This window comes from Plasmodium cynomolgi, chromosome 12 (genome assembly GCF_000321355.1).
Source record: "Plasmodium cynomolgi strain B DNA, chromosome 12, whole genome shotgun sequence".
Lineage (NCBI taxonomy): Eukaryota > Apicomplexa > Aconoidasida > Haemosporida > Plasmodiidae > Plasmodium > Plasmodium cynomolgi.
The window spans coordinates 533,994-547,775 of NC_020405.1; the positions used below are offsets into that span (position 1 = coordinate 533,994).

General features: G+C 43.5%; 4 protein-coding genes across 4 annotated transcripts; 2 read left to right on the forward strand and 2 right to left on the reverse strand.

Moving 5' to 3' along the window:
- Nucleotides 1–443: 443 nt before the first annotated feature.
- On the forward strand, nt 444–1,868 carry PCYB_122120 (casein kinase II beta chain; the record flags this gene model as incomplete). The annotated part of the gene is made up of 2 exons (XM_004223544.1): nt 444–917; nt 1,179–1,868. The coding sequence occupies 2 exons, from the start codon at nt 444–446 to the stop codon at nt 1,866–1,868; spliced, it is 1,164 nt and encodes a 387-aa protein (XP_004223592.1).
- A 1,367-nt stretch (nt 1,869–3,235) lies between these two features.
- On the reverse strand, nt 3,236–4,072 carry PCYB_122130 (hsp70 interacting protein; the record flags this gene model as incomplete). Its single annotated transcript, XM_004223545.1, has 1 exon — nt 3,236–4,072. A coding segment is annotated over exon 1 (813 nt), but the record flags the coding sequence as incomplete, so codon positions are not given.
- Nucleotides 4,073–5,304: 1,232 nt separating this feature from the next.
- PCYB_122140 (hypothetical protein) lies at nt 5,305–7,923 on the forward strand (the record flags this gene model as incomplete). The annotated part of the gene is made up of 1 exon (XM_004223546.1): nt 5,305–7,923. A coding segment is annotated over one exon (2,616 nt), but the record flags the coding sequence as incomplete, so codon positions are not given.
- A 648-nt stretch (nt 7,924–8,571) lies between these two features.
- On the reverse strand, nt 8,572–11,298 carry PCYB_122150 (aconitate hydratase I; the record flags this gene model as incomplete). The annotated part of the gene is made up of 2 exons (XM_004223547.1): nt 8,572–9,653; nt 9,756–11,298. 2 exons carry the CDS (start codon nt 11,296–11,298, stop codon nt 8,572–8,574), a joined length of 2,625 nt encoding a protein of 874 aa, XP_004223595.1.
- Between the last annotated feature and the right edge of the window lie 2,484 nt (nt 11,299–13,782).

Here is a 13,782-nt window from a genome sequence, read left to right on the forward strand (position 1 = left end):
TTTTTTTCATCTTCTCCACCCACCCCTTTTTCTTCTTCTCCCTCTCCATCCACTCCTTTTTTTTTCTTCTTTTTTTTTTCCTTTTTTTACATTTCCCCCGTTGACTTCCCCCAATTGAGAAGTAGTATAATGCAAATAAGTCACGGAGGTTTGTTTCCGTTTAGTCCGAGCGTGCGTGTGCCCGTGTGGCAACGAGCACGACCGGTTCATTTATACGCACATGTGCTCGTAGCACAACCTGTTCGTCGTACCATTGCATTATTATCACAACCCTCAGACCTCTCCCCACCCTCCTGTTTTCCCCTATCCATTAGCATGCCCCCACGTTAAAACTATAACTCCAGGAAGCGTTTCCCGAAGAAGACGCCTTAGATAATCGAATCGCAGAACAACACAGTTTGTACGTCCATTTTTTTTTTTACGTGAGCAGCATAAGGTAAGCCATGGATGAGGAGGGCTTGTCCAACAACGAAAGTTCAAATGACGTACTAGATGAAGAAAATCTGGAGGAGGAAAGAGACCTTTCCGATATTTCTTTTGGCCATCGGGAAGAGGAGGAGGAGGAGGGTGGCCTCCACGGAGGTAGCGATGGTGGCGAGGGTGGCTATGCCGAGGATGGTGTCGATGGTGGCGGCGATGCCGATGGTGGCTGTGCCGATGGTGGCTATGCCGGCCTTGATGTAGAAGACCATGAGGGACAAGCAGGGGATGCGCCGGGTCAAGAAAAAGATGCCGAGGGAGGTGGAAACGAAGAGGAGGAAGAGGAAGAAGAGGAGGAAGAAGAGGAAGAGGAAGAAGAGGAGGAAGAAGAAGAGGAGGAGGAGGAAGACGATGATGAGGATGACGATGATGAGGATGACGACGATGATGATTATGACGACGATGAGTATGACGAGGATGACTTCAATGAGGCCACGGTAATGAGCACTGAGGGAGGGGAACAATTAATGGCGCGTGCGTCGGGAAAGTGATGTCCGCAGAGGGGGACTCATAAGTAGATGTGTATATGTATATATATGTATATAGAGAGAGCGAGAGAGGGAAAACACAAATTGACGTGGGGACGCCGCCGTTATGGCGCCCAGCTGCTACACTTGCATGCGTGAATGTGTGCATGGATGTGGCTACACGTGTGTGTACTCCGCCCACGTGGCGCTTCTCCACCCCGTACAACTCAGGTGTCCTGGATCGAATGGTTCTGCCAGCTGAAACAGAACATCTTCCTCGTGGAAGTGGACGAAGACTTCATAAGAGACGAATTCAACCTGATAGGGCTCCAAACGAAGGTACCCCATTTTAAAAAGTTGCTAAAAATTATACTAGACGAAGATGACGATGATGACGACGACGATGATGAAGAGGACGATTATGATGAAGATGATGACGAAATAAATAGAGGATCCGATGAGCTGTACAAGAACAAAGACATATATGAGCAAAATGCTGCATGTCTTTATGGGTTAATACACAGTCGTTTCATTTTAACGTCCAAAGGACTAGCACTCATGAGGGAAAAATATAAGTCTAGCATCTATGGTACGTGCCCAAGTATCTATTGCGATAATGCGAAGTTGTTACCCACTGCCATTTCTGAAGTACCGAAATTTTTAAGCCCCCTTTTGTACTGCCCTCGTTGTTGCGAAACCTTTTACCCACATAAGAATTCTTTACTTAATCAGCTGGATGGATCCTATTTCGGCACCAGCTTTGCTTCCTTTTTTGCGCTTTCCTTTAACATACAATCAGACAAGAAGAAGATTTATTACACTCCTCAGATCTGTGGGTTTACCATTAACAGAGACATACGGGAGACGTTGTACTTGGACATGAACAAGGACAACAGTGAGTCGTCGGAGGAGTATTCGTAGTGGGTTACTACTCTGCGTATCATGTGTGTATGGGAGAGGAGCACTATAAGCGCGTAAAGAGGTTCAATGGAGGAGAGGTTCTTTCCGTGTGCACACCCCCAAAATGGGGGGGGGAACCATCCCAAGTGTGCAGAAAAAGGAAAAGAACAGAACCTTAACACAAACCAAACCGGTCCCATGCCTAACGGCCCATCGAATTTTTTAAGTAACAAAAAAGAGAGGTCACTACCACCGTGTTGTGGACTTGGTGACCAACACTCTGACTCGTCTATTCTGTGGAGGTTTAATTTTACTTGTTGGGTGGCCCCGCCCACCCTTACCAGAATGAGTGACCCCATTTGTATCGTTCCTTTCCACTCAGTTTATATGTGCATGATGATACCCCTATGGGCTCACGCCAACTTATTGTTATATAAATGTGGATTTTTTTTTTTTTTTAATTTATAAAAATGTTAGCAGAATTATTTTATTTTTATTTTTATTTTTATTTTTGTTTTATTTTTTTTTTTTTACTTTTTTTTTCATACATCCACGCTTTTTTTCCCATTCCTTTTTAAGTGCCCCATTTATGAATGCACACCTGTCCGCCATTCACCGAGTCCCTGTTGTGGAATGCGTGCAGGCAGGGTCGTTTTACATCTCTGGTTTTGTGCGCCCTCATGTGGGAGTGTTCACGCGCGCGTCAGCATATGTACATATAGAGGTATGCACATATATACGTATGCACATATATACGTATACACATGTACGCATATATATAGTGCTTAGCGGCGAAGCGAGATTTTTTGTAATTCATCCACCCGTGCTCTTCTCCCTGCCCCCCCCCTCTTCCATGCCAAACCTTTTTCCGAGCAAAGCGAACAAAAACACGTTTGCAACTTTGAAAGGGTTTTAAAAGTTGTGTTGGATGTGGACCGACCAGCCGCAGGGCGGTACAAATGTGAAACCTTTTTTGCCTGTCTTCCCCTTTGAAAAAAAAAGTGCCTTGCAGCGAAAAGGGGACCCCTCCTAGTAGGAGCTTATCAATTGGGGTGTGTGAACCAGCGCTGGGAAGTCACCACGTTGGCCCTACACATACGCGGGGTGCCTTACCAACATGGTGAATCCACCCCAGGAAAATTTTCAAAACGGGAAAAAAAAAAAAAACGTACATACATTGCGTACATGCGTACATGCACACGTACATACATACGAACATACATACGAGCATACATGAATAATGTGCACATTTGCGCTGGCACGAAAGAGGCACTGCACTAGACTGGGACCACTTCCTAACGATGTGACTTCCTTCGCAGCCCCTCTACTCTATCCACCCTACTTCTCCTAAGAGGCCTCCAAACAAAAGCACGCATCAGACGGACAATCACTTTGCCGCGTCCACCTCCCGTTCCAACCTGTTTCGCAGCTCCTTAATCCGAACCGTCAGGGTGTGATCCGGACCGAATATTTCCTGCGCAACAGTGTAGGATCGAATTAAGCAAGTGATAGCAGAATGAGGATCATTTAACCCTAAGTAGGAAAAGGCGAGATTATAATAGCACAAAGCTATCTGTTCATTTTTGTTCAGCTCGATGGGAGAAGAAATTAGGGTCCTTATGCAATCCTCAAAATAGCCAACAGAAGTTTCAAACTCTCCCTTGTGCTGATACAAAGAGCCGAGGTTATTCAGTGTGTCGATAATTAAATAATTTTCATCCTTAATTAATAGCCTCTTATTAGCTAGCGATAATTGCAAAAATTCTTCTGCCTTTTTTAAGTCCCCCATATCTTTATGTACAACGCCTAAATACGTTTGTATGTTTGCACACATGATACTTAATTCTCCAAAAATTTTTTTATATATATCAAAACTTTTTAAATAATGATTTTTTGAGTCATTTAGTAGTAAATTTTTGTGTTCCATAATGGCTAGCTCTAAATAATGCTTGGCTATTTCTTCCGAGCAGTATGTACAAGAGAGTAGCTTTAACTTTAAACTCTCCTTCAGTAATTCGATTAGTTTTTCTGTGTCTTCGTTTTTTAGTTCGAATCCGGAGTTTATATATGTATCTTTGGGTCCACTGTACCAAATTTTTTTTCCTTCATTTGTAAATTTTCGTGTAGTTGCCCCATGGAGCCCTTTGGGGGGGGGAAGTCTGCCCTTGGTCACCAGCCTTTGGAAAATTTTAAGGGCCCTCATTTTGGCCCCAAGCGGTTTCGCGCTTTTTAAAAAAAGGGGGATGGCCACAGTTGCTGGTCACGGGTACTGCTTACTGGCTGCCACTTAGTAGATGCCGCTTACTGGCTGCCGCTTACTGGATGCCGCTAATTGGCTGCCACTTACTGGCTGCCGCTAATTGGCTGCCACTTACTGGATGCCGCTTACTGGCTGCCGCTCATTCGCTGCTGCTTACTGGTTGGGTTCCCTTTCCGCGTTTGCAGAAATTCACCAGGACATGTTTCCGAAATGGTTTTAAACGGCTCACTGCCACCTTTTCCACTTGGTGAACATTTCCATGCGTAAAATTTAGACGGTGTAAAATGCCCCCCATTTGGATGGTCTACTGTTCTTCTTCTTTACCCCCAGCGCGTTGTCATTTGTGTGTTTGGGCAGAATGACAACGTGCTTGCTCCTTTTGGTAACCCCCCCTCCTCCGCCGTATGTTTATACTATATCTTAAGCCGCTTCGCCCAGGCCTAATCGCCTTTTTGCCTTTTCTGCCTTTTTTGCCTTTTGACAAATTGAGGGCCTCACCACCTCTATGCTTAAGCCAAAAGGAATTCCCCCCTCGTAGAATTGGGAATTTTTTCTGTTACATATTTTTGTGCTTGTGCTTCTCCCTGTAGGTAAATTTTTTTTTTACCTTTTTTTTTACTTTTTATCACTTTTTATTACTTTTTTTTCCTTTTTTCTCTCCCAGTTTGGATTCACCATGGCCGGGGCTATTATGTGCAAATTGAGGCCCGAAAAAAAAAAAACAACCCGTTGCGTTTCCTCCCTCCTACTATGTACATCGCCACACCCGTTGGGACGGCGGTCAAGCATAACCGAATGGCAGCGCGACTGCTGGTCATTCGCTCCGCTTTAAGTCGATGCCAAATGAGTGAACCAAGTTAGAGGAACCAAACAGGCTCCGTACAAACACGCTCCGTACAAACACGCTCCGTACAAACACGCTTCGCACGAACGGGCTCCGTACAAACACGCTTCGCACAAACAGGCTCCGTACAAACACGCTTCGCACGAACAGACTTCACACAAACACGCTTCGCAAAAACACGCTTCGCACAAACACGCCTCGCGGAAATGGCCTTAAAACTGATGGGAAAGGATCCCGTGAGGGGCGCACCCATGTAGAGCATTCGCCTGCCCTCATGGGGACTCCGCCCCTCGGCCACGTTTGGACATTTGGGCAGTGAATAACATGGTGCTACCTGGCCTGATCACCCGTAGACGACTGGTCACGCAAATCGCCAAACAGGGGAGCGCATCAAACCAGCTCTTAATCAAATTGTACCTGTACAATGTGCCGAGGATAAACATCGATGTGTATTACGACATCGTTTCTGCGCTGAAACGGGATGGGCCGCGGGAGCCGCGTGGGTCGCGGGGGCCGCCCAATCAGGAGGAGACTCGAATTTTGAACGTGCCCCATTTCGATGATGCAAACCTGATTTTGTACAAATATTTTCAATACGTAAACTCAGGATGTGATAAAAAAAAGTTACTAAAATTAATGCTCCTTCTGTACAACAAAAAGTTGCGCGAATACAACGATAAGAAAATTTATTTTTACAACTCGTGTGTGTATGTGCAGAATTTTGTCTTCGAACATTTTTTTTATTATCATTCCAATTTTTCCTACTTGAGGAGAGGAGGAGATGGAAGGAGCGTCCATAGCAAGTACACTCTGCACACAGATTTTTTCCTATACGCGTTGGATTTTTATTTGTTTCATTTATCAAAAAATTGCAAACTTCTGAGCATTGAACAATTGAATGTTCTTTCAAATATTTACGCAAATGTGAGTATCTCTCCTGATGGCCACTCGGGGGAAGGGACCCCCCAGATGGGAGGTGAATGTATACAGAGGGAAACCCGTACAAAGGAGGCCTCGTCCGAAGTGGTGAACATAGTTGAAACGAAGACAAACAACAAAATATGCCTGCTGTTTATTCACATATCGAGGGGTATCCTCGCCCAAACGCAGTCCTACATGGTGAGAAAACACACCGCTTCGCGAGAAGAGGTCACCACTCCCATGAAACTAATACATACGAATGTCAACACGTGTAAGACAATTATAAATCGCCTCTTAAACAAAAGCGCATCAGAACAACATCGAGAATATGTCATTTTAAAAAAAAAGTATCAAAAAAAACTGCTAAATGTGAACACTTTAAAAAATTACCTGAACGGCGTTAAACACCTGAATATTATTAACATAAAAAAATATGTGTACATGATCCTTTATCTTTATTTTAATTCATTCGTATTTAACAAATCGGTTTATTTTACCTCTCTCATTTTTTACATTTTACAAAAATATAATTTACAACACACGTACCTATTTAACATACTCTTTATCAAGTTTAACTTATTTTTTTTGAATTACAAAACGTTGAATGAGTACAACAAAGGGGTGTTACTTGATGGACTTGGGAGATATATCGATTCTCTTTTGACATTTCGAATTAAGCAAGGTGGTCATGGGAAACTCAAAGCAACACAGACAGATATAAGAAGTCCCCCAGGGGAAAAACACCCCGACGAACTTTTTTCACAACTTTATCACAACGAATTTGTAGAAAATGCACACATTTGTAGAGAACTCCACGAGGAGGAGTATAAATGCAGAAGAAATTACCCAAAACATTTTACATACTTTGAAAATGCCCTCCTCAATTTGTTTAAATATTTATATCACAATGTCACATTGGTGGATGGAAGAAAAATGGCTGGAGGGATAAACTTCGAGGAGGAAGAAAATGTTACACGTGTGTGCAAAATTTTTGTGGAAAAAAAATATAACAAATTTTGCCTGACTTGGTCAGAACATTTTTTGTCAAATGTTGTGCTGCTATCCAATTATGTGCAGAACTGCCTCCCCGTTCTTTTTTCCTTCATGCAAAGGATTGTCTCGGTTGGGGTGAAACACACCAGACAGGGGGGGACGAAGCGGGGAGGGATTATCACTTTACATAGGAGAAACGTACTCATTCCGTGTGACGAACGGGGGAGAACCACCCCAGCACATTGTGCACAGTGTTTACGGTATGCGCTGTGTGCACCCCTTCGTAAGGTAACTCCCCATGTGCAAAAAAAAGGAGCATTAAACCCATTTTCGTCCCTTTTGACGCACATATACCGCACATTTAAACAGGTAGTGGTTAACTGCTGCCCAAATGATGAGGAGAAAATTACGAGCAAACCACCCAAATGGGAAGCAGAATCGATTATGTTTAGGAACATAAAAAAAAATAGCAATAACAAAATGAGAACGAGTCTCACACACTACTACGTTAGCAGCAGTTTTAAAAAAATCAGTGACGCCAACTTGGTTAATGAGAAAAATATTTTGACCTTCTACTGCGACATATATTTTAATAACAACATTGTCGAGGTTGACGGGCCTAAGCATTTTCTCATTTACTACAACTTTGAGAAAAACGCTGACCAGGGTAGGCAGGACAGCCACGATAACCATGACGGTCAGTTTGGCCAGCGTAGGCAGGACAGCCAGGACGGCCACGATAGCCATGACGGCCAGTTTGTCTCAAAGTGTTACCCCCCCTTCATCGCCAAGCATAGGGACATTTTCGACTTCAATTTTGTGTTTCCTTTTTTTTTCAACAACGCAAACGTGATGCACTTGAAGGATCGTCAAAGTGGCCACTTCTACTTTTATAATGACAAGAGCTTGAAGAAAAACTTTTTTTTGTACATCAACGGTTATTTTGTGAAGCACATAAACTGCTACGATCGGGACATAACGAGCTTCAAATATCTGCACGACGTGTTGTTCAGGCGAAGGAGCGACTTCCACGTCGCGTGGGGTGGAGTGTATCAGTAGGCCCAGTGTGGCAAATGAAAATACCTGCTGTTCCCCCGTATTGGATGCCAATTGTGTGCGGCTGCCCGATTAACCACCACACCTATGTCTGCTACTTGTTCGTTGCCACGCCTCCACCGCGTCGCGGGAACAGTTCCCCCATTAAAACATGATTAAAAGGCAGTCAGTCGGCCAGTCAGTTAGCCGGTCAGTTAGCCAGTCAGTTAGCCAGTCAGTCGGCCAGTCTGTTTTTTTTTTTTTCTCATTTTTCATGTTAAACCTGCGCCATCGCGTGAAATGAGGTGCGCATGCAGTGACCCCGCTCTCGCTGCAGATCGGCGTCCATACGTACCCACACATTGACGTATACATCTGAACGTATAAACATGTACACACGTGGATTTGGAGAAAATTTCAAAATGAAGCCCCCTTCAAAAGTGCGCAAAAACGAAGGGGGAGGAACAGTGCCCAAAACGGGTAAGGCAACAACCCAACGGATTAAACGAACACACAGAGATCGTGTAGAAGCAATTGGGGGAATAGAAATGGGGGTGCATGTGATTGGTATACACTCTTTACACACCGCGATGCCGGTAGTACGGAGTCGGTTCCCCCTCGAATTGTTTCTTGCCCTGTCGCGCTACTTAACTTAGGTTCCCCACTTTTGGTTACCCCTTCACGAGGGACCGCAAGACGTACTTCAATATACCTCCATTCTTAAAATACTTGACTTCGATCTCTGTGTCGATTCTGCACAGAACGTCGAAGGAGATGGTCTTGCCCCCCTGGGTCATCTGGACCTGTATGTGTTGCTGGGGTCGTAGCTCCCCCTCATTCAGCACAATAGAGAAGGTCTCTGTTCCATCCATATTATAATGTGCAGCACTTTCGTTGTTCAAAAATTGCAACGGTAGGACGCTCATACCGATAAGGTTACTTCTGTGGATACGCTCAAAGGACTCAGCCAGGATAGCTTTAACTCCCAGGAGGTAAGACCCCTTGGCTGCCCAATCTCTAGAGCTACCACACCCATATTCCTTCCCAGCAACGATGATAACGTCTACATTGTCTTGTTTATATTTCATGGCGGCTTCGTACACGGACATGATTTGCTTGGAAGGGATGTGTACAGTATTGGGTCCTTTATCAGGACACAATTTATTTATCAATCTGATGTTAGCAAAGGTCCCTCGTACCATGACTTGGTCATTTCCTCTCCTAGCTCCATACGTATTCAGATCTTCATCTCTTATATTTTTGGACTTCAAAAATTTATACGCTTCTGAACTTTTGTGGATCATACCAGCTGGGGAAATATGATCTGTGGTGATACTATCCCCCAGGAGGAGAAGCATATGGGCATTCTTAACGTCATGGATTTTTTCTGGTTCCAATTTCATGTTATCAAAAAAAGGAGGCTTATGAATATATGTCGAATTTTCATCCCATTCGTATAGCTTGTCTTCCTTTATCTTTATATCATTCCAGTACTTGTTAACGTATTTTACGTTTTTATATATATCTGTGTACATCTCCGATTTGAGGTACTGCTCCTCATAAGCATTGATTTCTTCCTTTTTGGGAATCAAATCAAGGGCTTTAATTTTCTGTCCCCCTTTAGTAGTGAATGTATAAGAAGCAACGTCTACATTTACGTTGCCTATCAGACTTAGCAGTACGACTAGAACTGGGGAAGCAAGGTAGTTTGCCTTCACCAGTGGGTGTATGCGTCCTTCGAAGTTTCGATTACCTGAGAGGACTGAGCTACAAATAAGGTCATTTTCATTTATAACGTCCTCTACTTCTTTGTCCAAATCTCCACTATTGCCTATACACGTCATACATCCAAAACCGACATTATAGAAGCCTAGTTTTTCTAAATAGTGGAGAAGCCCTCCTGCTTCCAAATACTTCTGCACCGTTTTTGACCCTGGGGAAAGGGAACTCTTAATATATGGGATTGACTCAATTCCGTTTTCTACAGCCTTCTTTGCCAACAACCCAGCTGCTATCATCGAGGAGGAGTTACTCGTATTGGTGCACGATGTGATGGCTGCAAGCACTACACTACCATGTGTAAGACTGTACGTCTTCTTATCCTTATACGAAAACGAAATTACTTTTTCTCTCTCCTTCTCTGGAATATTATACCCTTTGAAGCCAACTGGGGATTTCAAACAGGAGCTAAAATCTGTATGCAAATTAGACAGCAACACATTGTCATGTGGTCTCTTGGGTCCAGAGAGAGACAAGCTCAACTTGGACAGATCTAGTGTATACACATCTGTGTATTCTATATGATCTGTATAATTGTTAAATAAAGAATTTTTAATTAGATATTCCCTGATTAGGTTTACCTTCTCCTTATCTCGACCAGTTTGTACCAAATATTCTAGGGTAGTATCATCTACACCAAAAAATCCAACAGTGGCTCCATATTCCGGGGCCATATTTGCAATGGTTGCTCTATCCCCTAGTTTTAAATCTTTCAAACTTGGTCCAAAAAATTCTACATATTTATTTACAACTCCAACTTCCTTTCTTAAAAAGGATGTAATGTATAAAACCACATCGGTACTTAGCAAATGATCGGATAACTTCCCAACGACGTTTATCCCTACTACCTCTGGTAAAGTCATTGATATGGGTAAACCTAACATGGTTGCTTCTGCTTCTATACCTCCTACTCCCCAACCTAAGATCCCTAACCCATTTATCATGGTGGTGTGAGAATCTGTTCCAACTAAACTGTCTGGATAAAGCACTCCTTCATTGTTCTTAAAAACACAGTGCGCTAAGTATTCTAAATTTATCTGGTGCACTATCCCGGAACCGGGTGGTAATATTAACATATTTTTAAATGAGTGCATTCCCCATTTTAGAAATTTAAATCGTTCCAAATTTCTTTCAAATTCTTTTTTTTCATTTAATTCTCTTGCTTCTGGACTCCTACTATGATCCACTTGGACAGAATGGTCAATCACTAAATCGACGGGAATTAGTGGATTTATTTTATCTGCATCTCCTCCTAGCATTGCGGCTGTGTCTCTCATGGTAGCCAAATCTACTATACAGGGTACACCTGTCAGATCCTGTAAAAGTACCCTCGCAGGCATAAATGGCACCTCCTTCTTCTTCCGACAGTTATCCTTCCATGACAGAATCGTTTCCACATTATCTTCTGTAACTTTCAAATTGTCACAATTACGCACAGCAGATTCGAGAAGAATTCGGATGGAGTAGGGTAAACTTTTTATCCTGCTGTCGTTCATCTCGTTCAGGTCGTAGTAACTCAGGTCCCCCTGGCCCAGCTTCCTCCGCACCTTCTCGAACGGGTTAGCCTTACTGCAGTAGCTCCGCACGCAGCTGCCGAGGTTCACGTTCAGGTTCTTCATCTCGAAAGGGGGGTAGCAGTGAAGCGGTATGGCGGTGAAGCGGTAAGGCGGTAAAGCGGCAAAATGGTAAAGAGACCAATGGGCGACGCGGTAAAGAGACCAAAGGGCGACGCGGTAAAGCTGCCAAGGGGCGACGCGGCAATACGTCCGAGTGGTATTGTTAGGGGAACTGCTGGACGGTCTCGCTCCGCGCTCGGGATACCCGCTAATGCTGCTCACGCGTTGCTTTAACGGATGACTCGCCGCGCACCTTCGTACTTTATAAAAAGAGATACGTTCGCTCGAGTTTTTCCCCCTCTTTTACACAATTCTCTGTGCTGCCGTATTGTTACTTCAATTTTGGCACTTCTTTTTTTTCGTGTGTGCGTGTGCATATTTGTTCATGCCAGAGCATTTGGGGAATTTTTTTTAAAAGCGAGTTGGAACAAAAATAGGTGATACAGCGATACTTCGGGGGAAGGAACAAAATTGGGCGAAAAATAAAGTGGGGTGATTGACCTTAGCTGCGTTGAGCTGCGTAAACGTTGCACTGGAGTGGAGGAGGTGGGGGGCTCCACAAGGTGTACCACTTTACCATTGGGGAGGAAAAAAAAAAAAAAAAAAAGAGCCCTTTTGGGTGATTTTCAGAAGATTTAAAATGCTTCCTCCGTGTGGTTCATCGCAAGAAAAATGGCTGTGTTTGTCCTTTGTGCTTACTGCGCAAAAATTGGCAACGCGAAAAATGAAGTGAGATTGGCGAAGTTAGTGGGAATCGCGGAAACGAGGCGAACAGGAAAGCGAAAGTGAATTAATTTAGTCACCCCTTTGTACACTTACATGCTTGTGTATGCATTTACGCGCGTGTGCTTGACTAAACGCGGATCAATGTGTGACGTGGGATGCGCTACGTGTGTCGCGTGTCACCCTTTATGGAGTTCTTCCCACTTTTTATTTTTTGTTCGTATGATCCGCTGTAGTGGGGAGGGGCGAAAACAAAACCAAAAAAAAGAATGTGCGGCCTTTCTTTAAGGGTCAACTTTGTCCCATGTGAAGCGCGCGGACAATCATTATGTTGTTTCGTTCACTTCGTCGTTTCGTTGTTTCGTTCATTTTGTTTTTTCGTCGTTTCCTTCACTTGGCCATTTCCTTCACTTCGTTGCTTTGCTTTCGAAGGGGCGCATTAAGGCGTAATTTTCACCTGAGGTATTCTGTCTGCCCAATTTAGCAACACACACGCGGGCAATACACATGCACATACGCATATGTCCACATGTGCACGTTTGGCCCACTTTTTCTAACCCCAACATAAAGGGGAAGGCCTTACCAGCCGCTCCTTTAATCAGCAAAAGTACCTGACCCCTTGAGCGGCAGCACGATTAAGAAGCATTGCAACTTTGCACAGTTGTGTTTACTTTTTCGCACAAGGGGGTAAAAGAAAAAAAAAAAATCCCCCATTTCGGTAAATGTCCAATATGACCCTCATATGAGCTTAATATAAAGCTTAACAAAATAGGAAAAACATGGCGCCACATTTTTCATCGCACAAAATATGGTTCAATTTTTATTTACCTTTTGTGAACAACATTAAAGAGTAACGTGACACTCCACCGTGGGGTTTGAATTGCTGAGCATACTTAACTGATGTTCCCATTTTAATGCGCATATTGCTTTGGGTTAAAAAAAAAACGCACGTTCGTTTATTCGTCCACTTTCGCTGCGCCGGGCATGGACCAATCTGGATCGCCGAAAATAATAAAAATGTGCACCCCTTATATCGTTTTCCCTACCAAGGGGAACTCTGCTCGGAAAAGAAGAAAGGGAGAAAGAAGTGGTCGCTACATGGGAGGAAGACGGCGCATCCCCATTTCGTAACTATGCGAGATATTTGTACGTATCATGTGAATGCTCCCCCTAATGATTTTCCCAAAACGACTTTTATTTGTCTGACCCTGTGGAGGTCCACGTATGAGACTGTTCCAAAATAACAGCGCGTAAATTTAAAAGTGGGTAACGGTGGATGTTGATATGCCTACTCTGTGCAGGAGTGATCTGTGTCTACCGCGTATGTTACACCTTCCGAAGGTGTATAAGGCGAAAAATGGTGGACTTCCAAAGGGGGGGTTCCCATTCTCCTGTCTCCATAAATATTAACATATGGGTACAGTTATGCGTAAGGCTCTTTCCCCCCTTCGAACAAACTCGCATCCCTTCGTGTCCCTACGGATTGTTCTCCCCGTATTTAAGCAAACATATGCACTGAGTAAAAAATGGAAACGCGTAATGGCAAGGTTAATCGCTTCTACGTTGCCCCTTTTTATGACCTTCGCTCGGCAAAACGTACGAAGGCACAACTTTTAAACACTCAAAAGGTTAAGCAAACAAGTGGTCATTAATAAGCGGCATGTGCTTGCATCTTTTTATTTTTACCTTTTAATTTTTAACTCTTACCTTTTAATTTTTAATTCTTACCTTTTAATTTTCACCTTTTAATTTTCACCTTTTAAC